Source organism: Lethenteron reissneri, chromosome 37 (genome assembly GCF_015708825.2).
Source record: "Lethenteron reissneri isolate LAM-NWPU_2019-01 chromosome 37, ASM1570882v1, whole genome shotgun sequence".
NCBI lineage: Eukaryota > Metazoa > Chordata > Hyperoartia > Petromyzontiformes > Petromyzontidae > Lethenteron > Lethenteron reissneri.
The window spans coordinates 2,097,880-2,122,982 of NC_083815.1; the positions used below are offsets into that span (position 1 = coordinate 2,097,880).

Here is a 25,103-nt window from a genome sequence, read left to right on the forward strand (position 1 = left end):
TACAAGTATTGTGGTTAATGCAGACATGAATCCTTGTAAAAAGGTTTCAGATTTGTTGCCAGAAAAAATGGGAAAAACCCTATTATTATATTTTGGTACTGGCAAAGGAGGTCTAATGATGACACAGCCACATGTTAAGCATTTATATTTTTTCCCAGAAATGGTAATGCCCTTTTTTATTTCATCTTGACACTGCCAAAAAGGGTTCCGTAAATTAGTCACGGTGTGGCCACGCAACCCCAACTTTGGACCACGGAGGAAACCACTGCGGCCTTGCCCCTCCTTCAATGGAGGAGGACAGTACAACTACACCAACTCTTTCTGAAGCCCTCCCGTGGCTAGCAGACCTCGACATTGGCATATAGCTCATTAACGTTTTACCATGCCTAACAATAGAATTTCTTAACGTTGATTTATCCTTGTGGCAAGAAGTTCAATTTCTCACGCGACCGACACGGCATGGGGAGGTCTTCGTCCAGCAGTGGAATGATAAAGGGTTGAAACTCTTATTCGTAATATAACTTCGGCTCATTCACTGTGATATTTGCATTGCAGACTTCCCTCGCGAATAACGAGGGAATACTGCGCGTCTTAACACCAGCGTTCTGAAGAAGCGCATGTCGCAGTCCCGTTTATTTACAATGATAATGAAGCTAATACGGACCCCTCCTGCATGTAAACGGTCATTCATTAGCCAATAACACCTTATATATAGAGGACTGCAGAGCTTGGGAGGGGGATTTGTTGCTGGCTTACCGCCTGGCTGCTGCCTTGTCTTTGGTTCCTCCCCGAGTCGTTCCCTCTGTCCGTGAGTGAGCAGCGAATAACAGTGCGTGCGACGTCGCGTTACAAGTTAAAATGTGTCATTATTCATCAATGCTGCAGTAGCAAGTGTTGACGCACAATAGCGGCCACATCTTGAGCTGGGCCTGGTGGCTCGGTGGTCAAGAGCGCTGAGCTGGCGTCGCCGATATTTTGAGTTCGAATTGAGGTTTCAACCGCCTGTAGTTAAGCCGGGTTCTCAAGTGGAGTGAGTTGATGGTGTCAGCAAGTGGCTCTACAAACAACCCATCGCAACCCAAAATGTAGTTTTGTGCTTCATTTGGCTAAATTCTAGGCGTCAGAATTTAAATATCCATTTTAAGTGCTGTACGTTCCCTTCGCAGCGTGCACGCGCGTGTGTGTGTAAACATTGGCGAGAAAGACCTGGCAGCCTCGTGCATTGCGATGTTTTGAGTCAAGGTTAGTGTGCAAGCATAGCCAACACTCACACCTGCCACGAGACGTCACGATCCGCTAACTACGGACTGCACAAACAAGGAATGAAACGATCACATGAAGGATTCGTTTGGAAAGAGTCTGGTGTGAGGCCTCTTCTGCAGGCCGCTCTGCGACACGAGGCCTTTAGCGCAATTGCAATAAGATGTTGGGAGTGGAGGGGCGGGGAATAAGACACATTTTAAGCAACCCTATCGCAGAAAAAAAACATTGTCTTGTTTAAAAAGACATATCGGTCAAAATCCCACCGAATCCTGGTATTGGTCGACGAGCATCTCTATCCTTGACAAACTTTTTGTTTCAAGACCCATCTCGCGGAATTAATTCTTTATCTTTTTCGTAGCCAGGGCGGCACGGTGAATGAGATGTATTCATCAGGGTAGAGATATCGAGCGCAAATACGTTCCCAAATAAAAATAAATTGGCTGGCCTGCGCCGCGCGCCCGTCAAGGTTAGCGGGAATGGGCTGCGATAGGCCCTTGGCTTCGTCGCTACTCGCGCAGCTTACCAAAATAAAATTGCACCAGAATTGCGGTTTTCATAGCGAAGGCTACTTTGTAATGTGTTGCCGTTGCTCCTTAAGCTTGTGATTTATCTCTAAGCCTGCCCACAGTTGCGCGCACACACACACACAGGCACGCACACACGCACGCCCGGCCGTCCACGTGAGATGCTCTGCTTCCCTAAATCGGGCCGTCCTCAAAGGCTGCCTATTCGCGACATCTCGGCCATGGTCCCGGAGATTGTCTCGTGTGCAGGCTTGCGCCAAGTCTGGGTTCGCGCTGCTGTTGTATAGCGGTCGGCGTTGCTGCACTTGCAGTGGCAGAGGTCGCCGGTTCGATCTCTCCGGCGGTTGGAAAGATGGGGTGTGGGGCAGGTGCCTGAAATGGCCCCGCATTTGTCCTTCCCAGCAGTCTAAATGGGCTGCACCACAGTTAATCATCTCGGCAGGTCGCGTGTGGCGGGGTAAAGTGTGGGTACTCCCACCCCTTAAAAGATGACTGAACTACTTGAAAAAACTTTCTTTTTTTATTTAACCAGCTCAGGCCCACTGAGCTATGTAGATCTTTTTCAGAAGCCACCTGGCTGTCAAAAATGATGGCTCAACGAAGTGACTTGCCACGTGGAAATGTATAACAACCGATTACTCCAAACTCGTGATGTTGATTCTTAATGTGGAGTGGAAAAACCGGAGCACCCGGAGAAAAATCCACGTGACCACAGGGTGGAGAGACACGCAAATTGCAAATATACAGGCGTAGGGGCGGGATCGAACCCATGGCCTTCTGCATACCAGGCGAGGTAGTTAACATCTCGCCATCGTGGCGCCTGTGATAAAGTGTGAACGAGTCTGCCAAAATAGACACTTGAGGCTCTCGCGAGTAGAGGGCTCTTCCTCCAGCAGTGGCATGTTCAAGCAATTGCGGGGTTGCGCCTTTACCCTCTTTAGAATTCATATTGAATTCAGTTTGTAGCAAGTGCTCTTTGAAGTGTGTGTACGCTTTGGTGCGATGTACATCGCTCGAACGGAGTAAGCTCGCGAGCGAGCAGGTAATTAGAAATGTAGGGCCTGACTTTACCGCTCGTTCGCTTACGATGTAAGATTAATTAAATACGAGCCCACCGCACACCGCACAAATAATTTGCGCGAGTGTCTAACTAAATTAAACGAAACAGAAACGGACCCCACCGCCCCCCCCCACATGAATGCACGAATCATCCTGTTGTTGTTTTTTTCATCACCGCTCCCGTGGTTGGCATTCATTTCATTTGAAATTCTAAATTAAATTTTAGCTATCGTTTACATGTTCACGGCGGGGCACGTGAGGTGGCCGCCCGGCGTGTGTCGGGGTTGACGATGATTAGCGCGGGGGCTAATTGCCGTCGAGCGTCGGCGTCGAGCGCGACGACGAAGAGCGCGCTTGTCTCGGAGCCACTTGCACCCCCCCCCACCCATGCGTGACCGCTCGGCCCCCCCCCCGGGACCCGTCACAGCTGACAGGGCCCCACGCGGCGCTTTTGTTCCCACTGGACCCTGGCAAGCCTCCCGACAGCTCGAGTTGACAAATTGGGATTTTTTTTTTAATGTACGGGAATTTTTTACCTCCCAAATTTTTTTTTCTTCAACTACGGTGCTTATCGTAGTCGCTGTGACGTCGTGAGATGAGAAGCGCCCATTCGAAAGTCTTGCAGGGCAGTGCATCGGTCAGAATCATTATTTCGACTGGAGGAGGAATACGGTGAGCTTTTTGAAGCTCTTTCTCACAGATGTCCACTATGGGCGGATCGGCAGGTTGGAGGACATCCCACAGAAGCAAATATTGTAGAAAATCTACCGAGAATACCTTTGCATCAACTGTTTTTAATCCACACGCTTGGGACGCTGTATTTCTGTATTTCCCCGCATGCTCTGCTGTAGAAAATATTCTGTTGTAAGGTAGTCAAATTCCAGAAATGGGATTTTTGACTAATTAAGATAAAAGTTATTGCAATATTGCAAAGTATTTTGTCCAATCATTTGTTATTGAGCTGTAACCCTGAACTCACTACAATTGTGAAACTGAATTAGCCACGGGTGGCTGAAACCTGGATTCGAACCCAGGAGCTCTGTGGTACGAGCTCACCATCGAGCCACCCAGGCCACCTCCATCTCATCTCCCTTCCCATTCATAACCCATTCCCTAGCTATCACTCGGGATTCATTTCAGTTAATGTTTTCCTACTGTGGGTGTCATACATTCTCGTGACTCCTGCCAATGTGAATATCGAATTTCCACCACTGGCTCACGACCACCACTGAATGTCGAGCGCCGCCGTTCCACATTCATTCCAGGGTGGATTCTCGCGGCGCGTTGGACGGGAGACATCGCGCAAAACGTTGCTCTCGATCGCTCGTTCGGTCGGTGCGCATCAAAGGAGACCGGTAATGAATCCGGTGCGCGATTTGGCGGTGCCCCCCCGGAAACCCGGGGGGGGGGGGGGGGGATCCTTTCGGCACCGCAGAGAATTCGCGCTACGATCGCACGTCGTAATTGTGTCCGGGTGCAGCGTGTTGCCTCCGTGTGCCGGTCGTGTTTCCTGCGCAGCGGAATGCCCCCGCACGCCGCTGCTGCTGCGCGTGGCCGCCGTGATTGCTCGGACGACGACGCGCGAGGCCGTCTGGAACGCTCACCAAAAAAGAAAATTGTCTCCTGGCAACTGAGCTGCCATGTAGCTTTGTGACCCACACCGCAAAAAGGTGTTGATGGTGCACCTACACCACCATCACCATTAGCAGCAGCAACCATGGTCTATCCACTGCTGGATGAAGCCCTCGCCAAGCCGTCACCGTATTCCACGGACCTGGAGGAATCCGATGAGCTATACAGCTCTTCTTCACAGATGTCCAAATCAGGATTGTGTAGCTCCTGCAGATGAGCTGATTTCATCACTCAACCCTTCATCACTCCTTTATACATTGCACATGCAAATTTAAGTTGATGATAATCGGAGTGCCATTGATTGATCCAAGTTGACTACTTTGCTGCAGGAGGATCATGTATTGCAATGTTTAGCCAAAGGCTATTCTCTAAACTGTCAAATACCTAGGAAGCAAATGTTGTGGAAAGCTTCGATTTAAAGCCTTCGTGACTGCAGGGATTCATCTTCTTGGTTCTTTCGGTAAAGTCACGTAGAAGGGAAATAATAAAATAATAAAAATGAAACATTATAAAATGCAATTCTCACGACGTTTCGGCCACAACGCAAGCAGCGGTCCTCAGGTGAAGAACAGGGCTGTCGGAAAGACAGCGTCTTCACCTGGGGCTCCGCGGGACACCTGCGGGGCCGCTGGTTGCCCACCGCTGACTCGGTGGATTGCGGGTGTGTGTGATAGAGAGGTGTGTGTGTGTGAGAGAGAGAGGTGTGTGTGTGAGAGAGAGGTGTGTGTGAGAGAGATGTGTGTGTGAGAGAGATGTGTGTGTGAGAGAGAGGTGTGTGTGAGAGAGAGGTGTGTGTGAGAGAGATGGCGACAGCCTTCAACGGTAGGGAGAGGGAGAGAAAAGGCAGAAGGATATGACTCATCACGGTGGCGCTGGGTGCAATGTGTAATTCAGCCTGGTATTGTGCGATGTGTTATGCTAGTCTTGAATTGTTTATGCTGACAGAAGGTAAAAAAAAAGTAATGTGATAACAGGTGCTTAATTATATTCAAAGCAGCGCTATCATCAGTTTAATTAACTTACTATGTAATAATTTGTGCATTTATTGTTTCAAAATATATATATTAACTTAAAGAGATTATGCCAATAAATGTTCACCGAATTTCAGAGTACTTCAAAGGGGTCGTGCGTTTTGGGTGTTTATTCAAGATTTGAAGCTTTCGTGAATGCAAGGATTCATATTCTTAGGTTTTTTCGGTAAAGTCACGTAGGTAAAAAATTTAAATTAATAAAAGTAAAATAAAATAAAAATCACGACGTTTCGGAGGCAACACAAGCTTCCGTCTTCAGGTGGAACCGTGGAACCGTTAATTTTATTAATTTTAATTTTTTACCTACGTGACTTTACCGAAAAAACCTAAGAATATGTTTATTCAAGTCCAAGAGTAGTGAGAGTTTGGCTTTGTATGGGAGGAGGGAACTGGAGAGCCCGGAGACACTCAGCACTGTCATCCCCTGGCCACTGATGGCAGCCTCACGCCTGCAACACCTGGCAAGCCCTGATGTCTGTCTCCGTTGTCCTTTATTCGGGTTCCTTTACACTTGTCCCACACGGCCCTCGCTCAGAGCCTCTCCGCTCGGCAGCTCGATGCTGCCTTCGCTCCCGTAGCCTCTCCCCACTCCGATGCAGCTCCACCGCTGCTGGTTCCCCCGTGCAGACCTCCGGCTGCCCTCACAGCAGCTCCCCCGCTGCTGCTCGTCCCTCCGTGCTCGGTCACCGCTGGCCGACGGTGCCGAGTCTCACTCCCCGTGTGGCGATCTCGCCACTCTCCGATCTCCGCCCTGCGTGGCCTCACTCTATGCCAATCCCCAACTCCATCCCGTCTCTTCCGGTTTCTCCCCCTTAAGACTTGATCCCTCTCTCCCACGTGACCTAACTCCTCCCCCCGTGACGTCATATCCGCGAGGCCGTTTACGCCCACATTACACAAGTACTGAGCAGGTTGGGTTCATTTTTAGCTTTTGAGATCTCACGAGATGGAGCTCCGTCTATGGTGATTTGGACATGAGCAGAGGATATTAGCACGTGTGTTAACATCGAGCTCACTGTAAATATTCAGACAAGTGCGCAAGGTGCTTGCGTTTCAACGTTGGCTACAACTGAAGATGTCTTTGAATAGCAGGTTAGTGCCATTTAATCTGCCATTCCAATTGTCGGGAATGATGAGCTCTATCTTGTATTCATGGGCTGCACTGGGGCGTACAATTACAAAAACTCGGATAATGAATGGGTCTTTTGTTCTTTACTTGTGTTGGGGTGCGTGTGTGTGAATATTTGTTCTATCTTTGTATCGTCTCAGTCGTTCGTTAGCACCAGTCTCTGCATGACAAAGGTCAACGTGAAGGTCACCGCGTTGATGTGGCCAAGTGGCTCCTGAGTCAGAGCACTGAGCAGTCTCCGGCCCGTGGGCCTGGCAAGAGATCGTTACCACGGCAAGGTGGCGGAACTTTAGCAGAGCACCGATTCATTTGCACGGCCAGTGAGCGTGAACAATTGGTTGGAGATTATGGAAATGTAAATGTGTCGTGGACCCCCCTCCACCCAACACAGCCAATCGGTAATGGTTTTCAATTGGCACAAAACTTGCCAATTAGTGAGTACTTCAGCACACCGGTGTGTTGGAGAGTAAACTCGCACATTAATAATTTGTATACCCACACTTACAAACAGTAAATTTAAAAATTGTGAATGTGGATCTACTCTGAAGCAAAACACACGTCGGTGACCCGTACGGCACAACCACGAAAACCTCCACAATATAAACTTGTTTTTGACGACCATGCGACAATCACCTCTCGATCAGAGTGCATTGTAAAGTTGATTAAAGGTCACCTAAAGGAGATCTCCGAAGCAGTTCTGTGATATCACCTTCTGCGGGCCATTCTTTGTCACGAGGGGGGAGGGGGCAGGATGCCCTGCTCCACGAGCAGTCCCAAGAGGACACTTCACCCGGTGACACAAAAACCAAAACGCTGTGGCGGCGGTGGCAGTGGCAACGTTTTAGAAGGTGAATACAAACCCCCCTGAGCTGTCGTTTCTTCCTACGGAACGCCCGACACCCCCGACAGGTCCCGACGGACGAGGCGGGCGGCCGGAGGGCGACGCGAAGAACACCGGCTCCCGGTGGGGGGGGGCCGGGGCCGGCGATGTCGAGGACCCCCCCATCTACGGGGAGGTGCGCGGGGAGCTGTCCAAGGGGGGCCCAGAGGAGGCTTGGATGAGGGGGGTGGCAGCGCCCGAGGAGTGGGACTACGAGGAGGATGCGTGGAGACAGGTGGGTGGGGGCGGAGGGGGGGGTGCTGTAGTTGTGGCGGGGGCTGCAGGGGTTATGCAGTGCGTCGAGTAGCTGCCATGATTTATGGATCTTTGCAGCGGCGCGTAATGGCTAGGTTTGCCTAGTAGGAGGTGCGACCATGTGACTGTGCGACCGAGTGACCGTGGTACTGCGTGACCATTTGACCGTGCCGACCGTGCCGACCGTGTGGGCGTGTGACCTTTGGTACTTCGTGACTGTGTGAATGCGGTACCGCGCGGAGCGCGCGTGAGTGCGACATTCACCTTCCACTTTTGGGACCTTATGTGGACCTTTGGGTGCGAGCGTGAGCGGACTGTGCCCCACTGGGCCGCCGACTCAGTTTGGATTTCGTCGCACGCTGCTTTTGTATTTTCTCTTTATTTCTTCATCGGCATCATCATTGTGAGCCGTGATATATCCACTGCTGAATGAGGGTCGTCTCCATCCTTCGGTGTCCCGCGATGTTGCTATACATCTCCCTTCATGCTCGTGAACCGATCTCATCATCATCATCGCTCCATCTGGACGGCGGTCGTCCTTCCACGTGCGGTTCGCTCCCACCGCCGTGGCTCCGTTAGTCTCGACCACCACCACCACCGCCGAAGAATTGTCACGATGCAGGGCTGCGATGCGATTTCAGAATTTATTCTCTCCTTTGGTTGTCACCACTCTTGTTCATGGGCCATCATCCCCCCCTCGCCATCGTGTGCCCTGCCCCATCCAACTTACTTTTCTTTTCAGTCAGTATAATGTCTCTGAATTGCCCTCTGTTCTTTGTTTCTCCTATTTCTGTCTCTCGGGGTAATAAGATTTTATGAGAGCGCATATTTATCTGAAACGCCGCCAGAGTGCATTTTCTGACTACAATGTTGCACGTGACCATGCCCCATGTGTGTGTGTGTCTGCATGTGTGTTTTTATTCAGTATTTAAGGTGCTGCATATGCTCCCAGTGAGCCTTAACAGCGAAAAAAATGGTATTTAAAAACCTGCTGTTTAACTGACGGCCATGTATAATTCATTCTATTCGCACGACGGTGTCGTTTTTTTTGTTTTAAATGCGTCATATGTATGCATATGTTTCCTTGCCCCCGGGGGGAAACAAGTTAGATTGAAAATAATTTTTGCGGAGAGCGAGAGAGCGTCACACGAAAAACCCCCCTTGGAAATTGTATAAAATTACCACGAGGCTAACGACTTGGGATGTCTGAGAAGCGGCGCGCGGTTTTAAAGACCACGCGCCCGGCCACGCGGCGCCGTGGTCGGAGCCGCCACCGCCTCGCCCTACGGCGCGCGCTCGCAAAGTGGCCGGGAATTCAAATGACACCATAATGAGCGAGCCTCCTAATTGCTTTTCCTGCGGCCGCTTTACAAGCTGTGGCCAGCCGCGCGTGAACCAAATCGGGGTTATCCAAATCGGTGCTCCCGGAGGATCGCGTTGCCCCTCGCATTTTGTTGGTGCGCTGAACACCCAGAGGCATTTTCAGCAGCTTCTGATTGAAGTGTTGGTGGAGAACTGGGCGGGGGGCTGGAGGCTGGGGGGAGGGAGGCTGAGGGGGGGGGGGGAGGTGCTGACTCGTGCGAGACGCAGAAATACTAGGTGGTAGAAGTAAGAGAAAATATTGTACTTGGAAGGGGACATGATGATGCAGGCAGTGTTGAGAAGGGACCTGACACTTTTTGGACACGACGTGTAGTCGGACGGACAACGACAGGAACATTTGAAGTGTGTTATTCTAAAAAATTCGAAGCAACCGGAAAGAAGAGGGGACTTTCTAACGGAGAACGGCTTGACGGACGCCATCAGAGATTGGTGGCAGAAGGATGCCGCACGGCTTGAGCACATTGGCACGAGACAGAGGGAAGTGGAGATCAATCTTCTTGGTTCTTTCGGCAAAGTCACGTAGAAGGGAAATAATAAATAATAAAAATAAAACATAATAAAATAATTCTCACAACGTTTCGGCCACAACGCAAACAGCAGCCTGTCCTCAGGTGTCTTTCCAACAGACCTGTTCTTCACCTGAGGACGGCTGCTTGCGTTGTGGCCGAAACGTCGTGAGAATTATTTTATTATGTTTTATTTTTATTATTTTATTATTTCCCTTCTACGTGACTTTACCGAAAGGACCAAGAAGATGAATCCCTGCAGTCACGAAAGCTTTAAATCGAAATTTAAGTGGAGACAAATTACAAAATGTGCGGTGGACACTTACGGGGGGCTATCTGCCCCCGGAGCGTGATGATGGTGATGGTGGTGAATGGGGGACAGCCATGGCGGAGTGACCTCCCGTAAGCGTTTGGAATCGGGGCGAGAATGGAATTCACGACGATACGGACGCAATAGCGGTCGTTGGCTAATGGCCGTGGCTGTGAAAGTGATGATGACGATGATGCTGCTTTTGTTGTTGTTGCTGGGCTTGGGCACCGTGCATGGTAGGTACGATTTCACATCCCGCAACCCGGCGATTCGATTTATTTTTGACGATTCGATGGTCGGGATTGGATTCGAGAATCAACGATTTATTTTGTTTCGTTTGCATGTGGGGTGTTTTTGCAATATTTGTTATGCCTCCTTAGCCTGGATCATAAACGAGAACTTGATTTGCATACATCATGAATAAATTAAATTCCCCCCCCCCCCCCCCCGCACAGAAGTGAAAGCAGGCGATTGTATTTAAATCGATGCATAATTACATGCCTCGCTGTGAAGCAGTGGCAGTGGTGGCACGCCTTTAGGTTTGGAGACAACCAGACTTTTTGACAAATGAATAAATATCAGGTTTCATGTTTTTTAAGCAAACCGAGCAAGTGCCAGGAATATATTTTCGGTCACGAGCTCGCGCGTCTTTCCCAATCCGATTTTACATAAATCATTTTTCTTTTTAAATGGCATATTGCGCCTCTGCGGAACATATGGGAAACAAATATTACCTTTTGATGGCCATATGTGTCGAATGTTCCGTTTTATGTTCGGGGACTTTTATCGTGAAGGGTTGGGAGGACGTGGGGGAGGGGTGGGAATCCTTACGCCGCATTATTCGAAGTCACGTAATGAAATAAACAACGCTATTAATTGCAGAATTAAAGGTAATAAACGTATGCATAAATAAAGCCCAAAACTAATGACGCGTAAATAATGCAACAAAAACCTCAATTGGCACTCGCCCACTGCTGGAGCGTCCACGGCACAGGGCGGCGTCGCGTTTTTGTGTCGGAACTTCTGCCGAGAAGGCCGACCGCAATGCCAAGGAAACCCCGATTCCTTTTGGTGGGGGGGGTTGCTGCCTCTGTTTTCGGTGAAACGCACCGAATAGTGATGCTCATCTGCTGCCAGATTCCCTGTGCCCCAACCCCTGCCCCCTCCCCCTGTTCAAGTTTTCAGGCTCTCAAGACCTCCCGCTTTGTCCGTCCGCCTGTTGTCCGAGGGTCTCTGGTCTTGTGAAGTGTCATCACGCCCGTGCCTTTATCGCACGCCGTCGTCTCTTCTCTCGCTCCACGCCCCGCAGCGTTTCACTTCCACCCTGTCTGCTACTTCTGGAAAAATTAATTTCTGAAAAGCCGCCCCCCACCACCCCATCATGATGTCCCCCCCCCCCCTCCACCGTCTCCTCCCTTGTACCACTTCCCATTTGTGTCTTGAAATGGTTGCATTTCTAAAGGTTTCATCATCATCATCCTGATCAGCTTAAATAACACACACATAATGTAGCCGGCATTGGCCAAACATCCCAGTGTTGAAAGATTCCCTGCAAATGACTGCGATTGTGATCGGACGCAGCCGAAACAACGTCCCCTACTCGCGAAAACTTTGCAGAACCCCCCTGAAAACGAGTCTTGAGACTCCACGAGGCCTTTCTGGATAAAAAGCGTGATAACAATAATAGTCTATCTACTGCCATTAAACTGTTTTATTTTACGAGGTAATGCCCACTGAACTATACAGCTCTCTCCGAAGCAGCCTGGCCACAAATGATCGCTCAATGAGAAGTGGCTTTTGTGTAAATTTATATCAGCCAAATACTCTAAATGCGTGATGTTGATTCTAGATATGGAGGGAGAAATGGAAGGTTCCGTAGAAAAATCCACAACCACGGGGAGAGAGAAACATACAAACTCCATTATATACTGGCGTCAGGGTTGGGATCGAACCCACGACCTCCTGTTTCCCAGTCGAGGTAGTTAACATCTCACCACCGTGGTGCCCTACTGCTGGATGAAGGCCTCCCCGATCCGTCGCCATCTCTCCACAGATTTGCGATGCGCGATCCATCTTGGCACACCTTTAACATGGGCAGAGAAAGTGTCACGGAATCGCAAAGTCTCGTTGTCGCGTTACACAGCGGCAACGTTGTCAAACTCACCGTTGCCCGTGTGCCGTTGAGTTTGCTGCTGCTGCTGCAGCGGCAGATTAAGAAAAAAAAACGAGATGTAAGAAAAAAATACAAACAATCGCAGGCGCGCTCGCGAACGGGAAATATTTGCAATGCGAGTTTAAGAGGGCCCCCCCCCCCTCTCTGCAAACAGCTCCCGCGGCACGGGCAGCCCTTTTTTGTTAGCACCGTTCCCTGGTGTATAAATGAGCTATTCTCTTTAACCTTTTGTGTTGTAAATGGAGTGCCAGCAACTCGCATTGTAACCTTTCTGCAAGGCACAACTTTTTTTTTAATGGAATAAAACATTGAAATGCCAGAGAGTAAACAGTTTAATTCCGCCGGAATTAAAAATGCTGCGCAAGCGCTTTCGAGAGGATTAATTGTGCATGAGGAGGAGTGATCTGGAATTTGAGCCGGTGCCTATTCCGCCTGTAAAGCTTGCGCCTATCGAAAAGTTTGAAGAGAGCAGAGCACACACACACGCACTCGCTAAATTCCTTATCTTCGTTCTATGGAGTAAGCCCGCACATCGCCGGAACCTACTGCATTATTTAAAATAATAATTAACGTTGAATAATCTTATCGTATTTACATTACTTGGAAATTTGAATGCTAATCCTCCCCGTTGCGTGGGCGGTCGTGGTTATGCATGCTGTGTGGCTCTCCCGACATGTTTTTTTTCGGGTCGTGCCACTCGTCGTTGTTCGGCACGATGTCCGACGTTTCACTCCACCTGCTCGGAACTTCTTCAGGAACCGAGGAAAATTTGATTCGGTTCCTCAAGACTCTCCAGAAAGAATACGCGGTGCAACTGGAGTGGTGGCGCAGTGGTTAGCGTGCACCGCGGTACGAACCCGGTGACCCGAGTTCCATTCTAGGCCACTCGCACTGACCAGCATGGTTAAGTATGGTCAAGTAACCACCTTCACTGACAGTGTGGAGAGGCCTACATCCAGCACCTCCGATTAGCACGGTTGGCTGCGCACGGTTGGCTGCGCACGGTTGGCTGCGCACGGTGTGAAAGAAGTGCAACGTGCACACGTACATACAAAGGTGTTTTTGTTTTATTTTCTCGTGTTACACTTGGGAAATTGCTTTTTCGCTGAACTTATTGAAACCCAAGTCTCCCTTAAGAAAGAGACTCCAGGCTCTGTGGGCTCTCACCTGGTTATAAAGGTCATCTGGATTCAACCATGTCCTCTAATTAGGCATGTAGCAATGGCTCCCACCATCCCCGCCCCCAGCAATACAATAAATTGTTTCGGTTCAGGCCCTCATTCAATTCACTTGTGTTTGTCCGACTTTCCCTGCCTTGTTTGCACCATGCCCTCATTGCGCGGCGTCTCGGTGGAGTTTCCTTCGCTCCATTAGCCCAAATGTATCGTTAGCGTTTAATTTGCACGCGATTTGCGTAAATTGTAATTAGTGGATTCTGACGCGCGCGATGTGATGCGAGCGTGTATTACGGGCGTGCGAATACATTGCTGGCCGAAGCATTACTCCGCTGTTGCTTGCCTGCGTCGGAAACACGGGTTTCTTTAAAGTGTCCCCGCGTCCCCGTGTCCGTGTGGTTCCCCACCTCCACCCCCCGTGCTTCTGGTAGATACACGGCGTTCCACCGGATGAGTCGGTCAATGAGGACGATGAGGGGGGCCCTGGGGAGCCTCCGGGCGTTGGTGGGGGGCCCGGTCGGGGACTGGGTGGCGCTCCGCCCCCTCAAACCTCGTGGGAGCCCCAGGTGGGTGCCGGCAATTTCACCAAGTTAATTTTTTACGTGACTTTTTTTTTGTCGCGTCGCCGTCAGGGTAAAACGGTCGGGACAAATGAGGTCGACAGATGACAGGAGACGAGAGAAGATCGAGCGCAGAGGGGACAGAGGGAAGAGCAGAGCGGGGCAGTACAAGCGAGAGGCACAGCGCAGATGCGGCAGTACGAACGAGAGACAACAAAACGAGAGGCGGTTCGATAAGATGGACGGTGCAAACGAGTCGGCTGCAAACAAGACGAGACAGAACAAATGAGACTGGGAAGTGTCAATCGTGCTGATCAAACAAGGACCGTCGAGGCAGTTTGGACCAAGGAGTCGAAATGATAGCTGGAAACGAGGCAAAGTGGAATCCTTTGTCGAATCCAATCGTGACCCTGAATTTGGACAATTTAGCGATTCGCGTGGCTCGGCGGCGTCCGTTGCGTTACGTCTGCCCAGCGACGGCACCGGCGCAAAGCTCGCCGTCGCTCACTCGGAGTTTGATAAGTAACGAGAAGCATTACCACATCATGAAAGTAAGGCGTGTTACGTGTGTACGTGTTTAAGGGCACTGCGTGCGGGGAGGAAACCGGAGTGGACGGAGGAAACTCACAAATCCAAACTGAAAACATTCAATCATCCACACTGAACACGTTAGCAACCTACTTGCCGCCGTACATTTAGTTTTGTTTGCAACGAAGAAAGAGCCATCGCCCAAAACGTGTCCCCTATTATATATTTTTATCACGTTGAGGCGGAAGAGTGTGTCCGGTTTGCCGTCAGTCCTGCTGCACCACTGTGCCGCCGCGGGCAGAGGGGCGGACCTCGCGCGATCGTGGTCGTGACCTCTCACCCGGCTGCCACTGGGGTCGCGGCCAATCGCTGCTACGCCCGCTGGCCAATTCCCGTAGTGCGGTTTCGCCGTGAGTGAAACGGGAGGCAGGGCCGAAGTTGGCTGTGCCCGCGGCGTGCCGTCGCGCAGTAAGGAACAGGAGAGAGTGGGGTTGGAGCCGGCGCTGCTGAGATCCTGGTTTAAAATCCGAGGTTCAACCGCCCATAATTAAATCGCTGTCTCAAGTGGAGCGAGCGAGTGGATGGTCTCAGCCCAGTCACCAAATACTACATGAAATAATATGATTGTAAAAAAAATGGTTCGATTTCCACGTCACACAAGCATTGCTCTGGAGCACGGGGTTGTGGAAAGTGCTCCCGTCAGGATAAATAATGTAGCTTGAAGGGAAGTAGTTCTGTGATGTCACACTCCACGGGTCTCGCGATTCACTGCTGTGCGAGAGTTTCGAACAGATACTTTGTCTCCTGACATGACGCTGATAGTACAAGTGAAATAAAATTGGGTAAAAACAGAGACGCACATTACATATCCGCAGGCCACACGCCCAGGAAAAGGCAGCCGCAGTTTTCTTTTCTTTTTTTCTCTCCATTTCATGGGTCGGCGGTAAAGCATCCACAAATGACTTGTAAAAAAAAAGTTTGGCGGCGGCGTTGGCGGTGGCGACGGCGGCAACGGAGCCAGGACTTGGGGGACGCTTCCCCGCGCGTGATTCATCGTCCAGAAACTTGGGGAAGTGCGCGGCCGTCACGGTTCAGGCGCTTGCCGAGAAATACGACCGCAATGGCGGTCGCTCGCCGCCGTTAAATACCCAGCGAACTCCTGGGGGCTTCACATGGGCGTTAACCCTTGCGCAGGTGCTGGACTGCAGTGACTGCCAACTATTAATAAATCTCGAATGGAGAGAGAGAGAGTGTGTTTGTATGATATAGTACCGAAAGTCGATCTACCCTTGTAAATATTGACATTTGACAGAAATAGAAGAAGGACCAAAATAATGAATCAATTACATGGAATGACTCGCAAACGGATTGACTCCCGGAGGGGGTCGGGGGGGGGGTCTCGGCTGCCATTGCTGGCGTACCAAACTTCCGTGACGTGGTGGATGCAAACGGCCTTCCTCAAACTGTGAATGAATCTCAAAGTGACGAGAGAGAGTGAGAGAGACCGCTGAGGTGGCCCCACGTGAACGACTTTGCAGTGGGACACGGAGATGCGCCGAGTGGGAGGTGTGCCCTCTCGAGCGGAATCACAACGTGGGTGACACCGTGAGAGCCCGGTTTGCCTGGGGGCAGTGGGGGTGGGGGGCTAACGCCGTGTCGGTCGGGGGCTCCGAGCCGGCACCGGCGATAACACTGGTCAACACACTTTTTCTGGCATAAGGTATTCCAACGATGTTGAGGTCATTTTGGGGTGCTGATTCCAAATCTGGCATCAGTTTTTGTCTATCACATTTTTGAGATGTCAAATATTGCATTTTCAATAAAAACTGCAGAAGAAAAATATGAAATAAATGTGGATATCTACATAAAATTATATTATAAACACACGATCCTAAAAATACAGCACCATATTTTAACACTAAAGCAGTCACTGACTCGCAACAACTTGCAATCATAAGTGACAGAGTTAATTTCGGGTAAAATGAATGAAAATGGGGTATGCCGGTAAGCATAAAATGATGTGATAGAGCAAATCTGAGATCAGATTTGGAATCAGCACCCTGCAATTAGCTGCAAAAGTCCAGGCCAGAAGAAAATGTTTTTTTTTTGTTGACCAGTGTAATCTTTGGCTTGAATCCGAGGTGGCCGCCCCCGCGACTGTTCCGGGGTTCCCAGTGGAGCGGATTGATGGCCTCGGCCTGGTCGGCGAGGACTGAAGGGGGAAGGAAAATCGCTACGAAGAATCTTTTGTCTTTCGGTTTGGCTGAATCCATCCGTGCGGATGATGAACGTGGGAGAACCGGGGCTGAGACGGGAGAGGCAGGCCTGGAGAGAGGTGATGAGGATGACGCTACGCCCGTCACATCGGGTGTTTGCGGTCCTGCCGCCGTGCGGCGGCTCCGGAGAGTTTCCGGGTTATCGCCGCGTGTTGTCCGGCTCGATGTCCGACGTTTCGCTGCAGCCCGGTCAGCCAGCACACGAAGTGAATCGTCGGACATTGTACCAGACAATAGGCGGCAACGACTCCTGAAACCACATCGGATGGATAGCAAGATGCGGCTCAACGAGGGAACCAGAATTTGCAGGGCTCTCGTGTGGACGTGGAGACGGCCCAGGAAAGGAATGAGTGGAGAACAAGGATCAGCATGGTAGACTCCACATGAAGCGGGAAGTGCCCAGAAGAAGGAGATAGTGCTAAAATGATTCAGACATTTTTCATAATTGTCAATTAAATTAATTGAATGTTGAAAAATTTTTTTTTTTTATATATAATCGATTAAAATGGCAGACGCCAGGCATCCAGCTTCCAAGACGGCGGCGCACACGCCCAGCGTGATGTTGTGGCCATCGGCAGTGATGACGACGATAACCTCGTCAATACAGTGGTCCTGCCATGCGAACGTGGAATTTGCATCCACTGCTTCAAATGCCGCCGTACCAACAACGAAGAAAGCCACCACCCAGAATTTACGATCACTGGAAAGCCTGTTTTGTTCTTTTTGCAGATACGCGCCCACGCATATTTCACCGCGGCACATGCACTCCAGCAAATATTATGCGCGCGCTTCTGTACGGTCCGTGTGTGTGTGTGAAATTCCGGAGAAGGTTCCACCCTCATTACATTAAAGCCCCCTCTGTAAGCGAAGGAAAGGGTGAGTGCCTGCTGGGAAGAAGAAGGAGAATAAATAGTTGTTGTGCCGCAGTTTGAAGCGCAGAGTGAGTGTGGGGGGTGGGGGGGTGGTGGCATAAGGGGGGCGAGGGTAACGAGTGGCAAGCTCGGGGGCAGCAATGAAACGCTAAGCGCAACAAACACTTTACGACATCGCGATGACGTCGCAGCCACGCGTTAGCACTTTACGTGCCGTTTTTTTTCACGCGAGAGGCTGCTGTGTGCAAGCGCACAGCATGGCACGACTGGCAGCGCAGAGCAGGGATGTATAATTTATGCCGAATGTATTCTGAGTGATCTCCGAGCACATGTTGTGTGCACGGCCACGAGGGGCTAATGGGCCTGCGAGATCTTCAAAGCCAGTTTCGTCGTCGTGTTTGACTGCAGGAATGAGGCGTCGTTCTGTTTAATTTTCATGTAAACGTTTCGTGAACCACCCCGCTGATTTTGTTCCGACAACGGAGGTTGCGCTTTTGTAATGATGCCCACGGTTACGCCGTGTGGTCCAGGAGCTCGTCCATTTCTCAGACGAGTCGGAGTCATTAAAAGTCAGAATAGTGACTTCCTGCTGAAATCCATAATCGGGGCATTGCTTGTCTGCTGTTTACAGCCCTGAGCCAGGAGCGGAAATTCTACATTCCCATGGCAGGGGCGAGTCTAAACCAGATGGGCAACCACTTGACTTTCCCAAAAAATGGTCGTCACTTTATCTACCCCGATTGGATGATGGGCTGAGGCAACCCCCAACCAGGATTTGAACTCGCAGCAGTCTGATTGCAAGCCCATCGCTCTGCCACTGAGATGCCTGGCTGGATAAAGGCAGAGTTTGCTTCAATAATTTATACGCTAAGAGTAATGGCCCAAAACACTGCCACTGTTTTCCACGTATGTATGTATGTTGAACTTCTTTCACACCGTACGTCGCCAAACATGCTAATCGGAGGTGCAGGGAAGGACAACAAGATGCAGTTTTTCGAAATGTTAACCAGCATGTGATATCGGGGTGTGAGTCATGGTGTACACCCTTACAGTAAAATAAATCTGCACACGCAACAAAAACTATTTATGTCGGCAGACCAACATATATTGTGCGGCGAATATAACACCCAAAAGACAGCAGTTGTGTAACACACGATTCGCAACTAAAGATCGTGGCTTCAGAAGTAACATAACGCTCGGTTCGCTAAGTTTTTTATTTTACAGAACATTTTAGCCCCTCCCCCCTTGCGTCGACTGTTGTTGTTGTTGCCGCCTTGTGCCAGACACAATTGCGTTAGCGCACGAGCGGTCGTTTTGAACGTTAGCACACCCTCCACGGGGTGACCTCGAGGGTTTAAAAAAAAAAAACATTTGCCTGCAAACTCCGTCCGCCCGAGCGCCAGGCTGTCCACAGCGAGCGTCAGTTCATACGGCAGCGCCGCCCGCGAAGGAGAACGTCTCTTGTGAAATTTCGTCGCGTGCGTGCGTTTACTCGAACGCAGCTCGTTGCCCAGGGTAACTTGTTTGCTGTAAGCAGAGTGCTGTTTGTTCATAGCTGGGAAAAAGTGAAAGCCAAATAAAGATATTGCTATGTATTTGTACACTCATGAGCGATCGGGCTTAGACTGATAGTTCTGTTTGGTGCCCACGGTAATCATTCATTCATTTGTGTGCCAACCGTGCTACTTGGTGCCACTTGACCGAGCTGACATGTTGGCTGTGCCGTGCCTCCCTCCCTACCACCACCCCCTTCCCTTGCGTGGGTGCAGTTCAAAGGTCGTGCCAACCTGCACGTTTTCGAAGATTGGTGTGGCTCGTCCGTGGGACAGCTTAGGAAGAACATCCACTTCCCCATTTTCCCGCACGTAAGTCGGTGTGTGGGGCGGCTGGCTGGTGTCGCCAGCACCAGGCGCAACAATCAGGGGGAACACGGGAAACCCAAACAGAATTATATCTGCGTTGCCGCTGCTGCTGCTGTTGTATTATACATCCCCACAGATAGCGAGGTGTTTGACATGGTGTGGATGACACACGGATTGTGTTTCCGCATCAGCCAATCGAACAGATACTTCACATTCTGCATTTATTGAATAAATGAATAGGCCGTGTTCTGATTATTTACTTATATATTTATAGTCAATCGTGCAAAGTCCATCTCAAGATTGCCGGACACTTCGTAACGCACACAGTTTTAAGCACGGAGGCGCAGCAAACCACAGACAACCAGGAAAGCGGACAAAACCCGTGCTATCAACAGTTACCCAAGCTCTCTGTGGTCCTATATTGGGACCTTTGTCCAACTCCATGAGGAAACCGGAGTACCTGGAAAAAAGCCACATCTGCAAGGATGGTAACACTCAATGTCCGTAAAAATGGAAATTCATTTACTTGCTGTACTGCCATCATAACTTGACAAGCGAGGAGATGGCACCGTACGTAGACAAACGTGGTAATCGTAGGTGGAGAGAAAAACCGGAGGACCCGGAGAAAAATCCACGCAACCACGGGGAGAGAGACACACACAAACTACAAATATACAGCAGGCGTTAGGGTCGGGATCGAACCCACGAACTCCTTCATCATACCAGGCGAGGGAGTCAACATCTCGCCCACGAGTTCGGAGGTGGTTTCACAAATCCTGTGACCCAGTGATCCTCGCCTCCACGTGCTGGGTTTAGAGGCCTCCTGCTCCACGAATAATGATTTTCACCTCGCGCCCCTCCCCCCCCCCGCATCATCCACGTACTGCCCACCCTCGTCATTCAATGAGTTAGTGGAAAAATGTTTATCGAGATAAAATTCAAGAATCATTCGGTTTACGTTGTGTTTCAAGTGATTGAAGACTCATTTTAATAGATTCAAAAAGCAATTGAAATCAAGAAAAAACGTGGGTTTTACTTGGTGCGGAATTTAGCGCCTCTAGTGCCTGCGGGCGTCACGTGACAAACCATTGCATAAGATACACATATGAACAGAAAATCATCCATATTTGCTTGACGAGTGCATGGTACAACTTGTAAATAAATTTTTCATCGACAAATCTAGAAACCACATGACCACCGTTCATTGCGCTGCTCGCAAGCGAGGTGGTGAGACCGGTAAACCTGGAGAGTTGGATTGCATAATAACCTCAAATACGAGATACAAGCATCGCGTCTGCTGGATTTTTTTACATTCCTCATCGACACCGGTGTAGCTGTCAACCGCATCAGAACATGGTCAGCAGGCTGATGCGCAGTTGTGGCCACGCAACGCAAACTCTAGACCACGGCGTAAACCCACGGTCGTCTGCGCCCCTTTAACGAAGGAGGAATAGCAATACTACACCGACTCTCTCCTGAAGCCCGCTCGTGGCAAGCAGACCTTGACATTGGAATTCAGCTCCTGAACATCTTGCCATCAAAGGCAAGGATAAAATTGCTCGCACACTACCTCGCCCAGCCAGTTGTGTCTACAGACAATTTTAGCTCCGTTGCCTTCGGCCAATTCTGTGGGATACCGGCAATTAAACTTCGCATAGAGCATAAGTCGCCTTGATTTATACGACGTATACTGCCTTCTGGCAATTTCATCCGAGGAAGTCTTGTCAGCCCATCATATAGGGCGTAGCGTTTAAAAGTGATGGCTTTTTAAGTTGTCACCATTCCGGCTCATTACCCCGTGCCGCCACGGTAAACGTTGAGCTCGCCGAGCTTATGCCCGCTCGGGATGGACTGATGCGTCTATCCATCGATCAGTATCGATTATCGAGCTCGTGATGCACGCCTGGGGATCACGCGCGTATACAGTCCGTTGTCGTAGATCCATGTGTACGTTTCGCAATCGCGCGTATGTATTACCTCCACCCCTTGGTGAGGAATACATGCGTGGGTCAGAGAGCGCACGCGAGGTATCGACGGCGTATTGACGGTTTAGGGAAAAGTAAGTGCTCTTGGGCGGGGCGCGTCGATGGAAAGGGGGGGGGGGCGATGGCCGGTGGTTGAGACTGACTGGCGGAGTGGAGGAGAGGGGGGGCACGCGCCCGAGAGGACGTCCCAAGCGGAGGGTGGTGCGGCGATTAATATGGTCTGGAGCGCACGGGGGAGCCTGGATGAATCGTTGCGTCATGAAACAATGAGAGATGGCGATTGCTTTGGTGGGGGGGGTGGGGACTCACCTAGCAGTGGATAGATGATAGCCAACGATGGTGATGATGTTTTTGGTTGTAACCAGTCGGCGTGACCCCCACCCCGACACCCACAGGAGGTGCTATCACCTCCCACAGTGGAACAACAATGAATTAAAAACATAATTTCTTACATTTTATCGGGAGTCGTGACAATTCATCAATTTGCCAGCGGGGTGAATAGTTCACTCCCAAGTGTCGGATGACATTAATTGCTTACTTACCTCTCAAACTGTTTCAACTTAATTCAGCAATGGGTTCTTTAATGGGTTGCTCTTTCATGGCCATGTCTCTATCTTTAGACACTTAATATCGTCCTTTTCCCCCAGTTCATTATGTCAAATTTATCAGTGAGCACACACAAAAAAAATCTCCCACCTTTAATATTTATTGCACCCAGTCTTTTTAATTTAATTTTTTCATTTTTGCTTTATTTTTCTGCATGTTATTTTTTATGTTTTTTGTCGTAGTTTTGTGGGTGGAGGGTGGGCATGAAACATAATGTTCCACTTACCTAGCAGTCTTATTACCTTGCAGTCACACCTCGCTGTCACACATAGCAGTCACTGCTCAGCAGCTTTTGACACTTCAGTGAAGATATAGCAGGTTTGAAAACTATACGTGCAGGATATTTATTTATTTATTGCAAAGTGGTAATTTAAAGAGAAAAAAAAGTTAACTTTTCGGTTGACATGCTATCATTCCTTCTAATATCCACCACGGACACTGGGAGCATCCAGAGGAATGGGTAATGCGATTACGGAGCGCGAGGCCTTTATTGATTCCTCTTCGTATAAGCTAGAAACACAACGATTTCCCACACTGGCGATTCGATACATTGTCATGCTTCGGGGGTGACAATTCCATTCACCAGTTCAATTATTTTTAAGCTCGATTTGGCCATCTCATTTTTATCATTTCCTGGTTTGTCCTCTCTCGTTTGTAATGTTTTCTTCTCTCCGTTAGCCCAAGTCGCACACGTCGGCGTATCCCTCGCAATGAATTCGCTCAGATCCGAAAATAACAACCGGTTCTAAACGCGCACTATTCGACGCACATATTTACCACGCGGTAATCCATCAACACGATCGATCTGCGCGTCGTTAGCATACCCCGGCAAAGGGCGCCCCACCAGCCGTTTTGAGTGACGGTTTGCTGAAAAGAACGCAGCCGGTGCCTCTGCCACTCAGATCAAAACTGCGATTGGCCGCCGCTCGTTCGCCGGCTCCCCCACCACTCGGCACACTCAAATTAATGGCCGACCATGCTGGACATCTGCTTAGCTGCTCTGTTACCGCTTCACAAAAAATGCCTTTTCAGTCCGACCGATGCGCTCCCATTCAGCCCCGTAGCGATAGCTGGATCCACCACCTCTATAAATCCGTCGGTAGAATTAACGGAATTTTTTTGCAATTATTAGTGATAATGTAATCTTAATAAATACTAACGGTTCTGAATACCCCCTCCGCTGTGGAAGGCGCAATCGGGAATGTCTGTGGTGCCGGTGCCGTGAGTCCATCTCGCAGTTTCAAGAACCCGCGCGGTAGACCTGGGCACAAATCCAGGTTTCAGCCGCCCGCGATCGAAACCGGGCTCTCGGGCGTGGGCTGGGGAGTCGTTTCAGCCCTATCACCGATGTCCTGCACAAAAATAACGCGTAAACATTAAATAGGGTTCCGAACATTCGGCTAAATTCTAGCTCTTAAGAATAAAAAAGAAATATTGCTTTGACTGTCGGTGCATTGAGAATTACCCTCCGTGGAAGAGTGGGTGGGAGAGTGCTTTGCCCCTACTCTGTGGACTAGAGGCCACTTAAAGGGCTCTCTTACCACCAAGGGCTACAACTGCTCTGCGAAAGATCTTCGTGGATGCTTCATCTCACGACGAGATGGCAAATGGCACTTTTCGGGATAAAATATGGAAAAATACAATAATTTTTATTTTATTTATTGAAGGAAATTGCCCGGTATTCGCATCTGGCTCGGACATACTGGGCCCTCCCTTCCTTCCCCAGCCACCGAGGCCACGGAGCGGCGGTGGCGGGCACGCAATTATTTCAGCCGCCGAAATTGAAACAAATCTCCACTCTGTTTCGGCACTTCCCCTCTCGCAAGCGGCGCTTAAGGAACGGCGAGAGGCCACATCAATTTAAACGCACCTTCCCTCCGCCCCCCCCCCCCCCCCCCCCCCCCCGGCTCATGAACAAATGTAATTTCCTGTCGTACAAATTGCCGAGAAATATCGCCCCGCCTGGCCCCCACCCCACAACACGCTTGCGGGGATGCGTCGTGCGCTATTTCCTCCACGCGAAACCGAGCGGGTCCCATAAAACACCCGCGCGCGGGTCAGCCGCTTACCAGCACCGCGCACACACCTAGCCGGGCAGAAAATTGTGGCCCAATTAGCAGCTGGGGATGCGCGTCGTCCTATTATCGTTTTCGCGTTGCGCCAGCGTGGAACGCGGCGCGGAGGTGGATGTTCCGTGTCGTGCCGGTTAACGGCCGCGGCTGGAAATTGCACCGGTCGGTGCGTCACGGCTCGTGCCAATGTTCTCGCTAAATTACAAGAGGCGTTAATAACAACAAAGGAGCAGCTTTACCCGTACAAAATTGGCAACGCAGGTTCGTTGTTGAATGGTGGGGTCTGTTCATTAAAATGTAAATGTGATATTTTTTTTCATGTGTTTACAAGTTCGACTTGGGCACACTTGTACATGTCACAGTCATTTTGCAATCGGCAGCTCTTGCGTTAAATTAAAGTGTTTGTATGTTGATTTTTTCCAGTGTGTCTTGTGTCCACCCAGTCAATCCATTCAATCTTGGGGCAATAAAATAAAAACTACTTCGTGGTAAATAAGCAGCGATCATGGATTTCTTAGACCATTGCACACTCAGGTTAAAGATGTCATTCAAACTGTTAAGACAAGTAAGCAGGCTTGGACAGAGTGGCGACATAAATCTTTTACATCATTCGAGTGCTCTCTGTACATCAGCTGGCCAACTTTGTCTCCCCGGTGCTTACATTTACGCGGACATACGAACACTGCACCAAGCTGTCATTTGAATGACGAGTCGATTTGTCAGCGCACGGATTGATCATGAACGCCGAATTAAATAAATTGAGATTCTACGTTTTTTTGCGGTGTACAAGCTGTGTCTTGTCGTGCTGTGCTTTTGCAGAGTCGAACGTTTGTAAGCAAGCTCGCGCTGACGCCAAAGTGGAAGAACTACGGCCTCAGAATATTTGGCTACCTGCACCCGTCCACCGACGGTACGTGTGTTTTAATTTTTTACCGCCCAGTACATCCCCGTGGTGTGCCGTCCCGCTGCCAAGATCGCGTGCATTTGCTGCTTCGGTAAAGTTTTTTTCCAAATGCACTGGC

At 49.9% G+C, this 25,103-nt stretch overlaps 1 protein-coding gene across 1 annotated transcript in view; it reads left to right on the forward strand.

Moving 5' to 3' along the window:
• Positions 1-25,103, forward strand: part of LOC133351310 (N-acetyl-beta-glucosaminyl-glycoprotein 4-beta-N-acetylgalactosaminyltransferase 1-like) — a 110,226-nt gene that overhangs the window by 30,373 nt on the left and 54,750 nt on the right. Inside the window, exons 2-5 of the mRNA XM_061566410.1 lie at positions 7,548-7,753; positions 13,752-13,886; positions 19,326-19,421; positions 24,901-24,991. Coding sequence (XP_061422394.1) covers positions 7,548-7,753; positions 13,752-13,886; positions 19,326-19,421; positions 24,901-24,991 — 528 coding nt within the window. The remainder of the gene's footprint in view (positions 1-7,547; positions 7,754-13,751; positions 13,887-19,325; positions 19,422-24,900; positions 24,992-25,103) is intronic.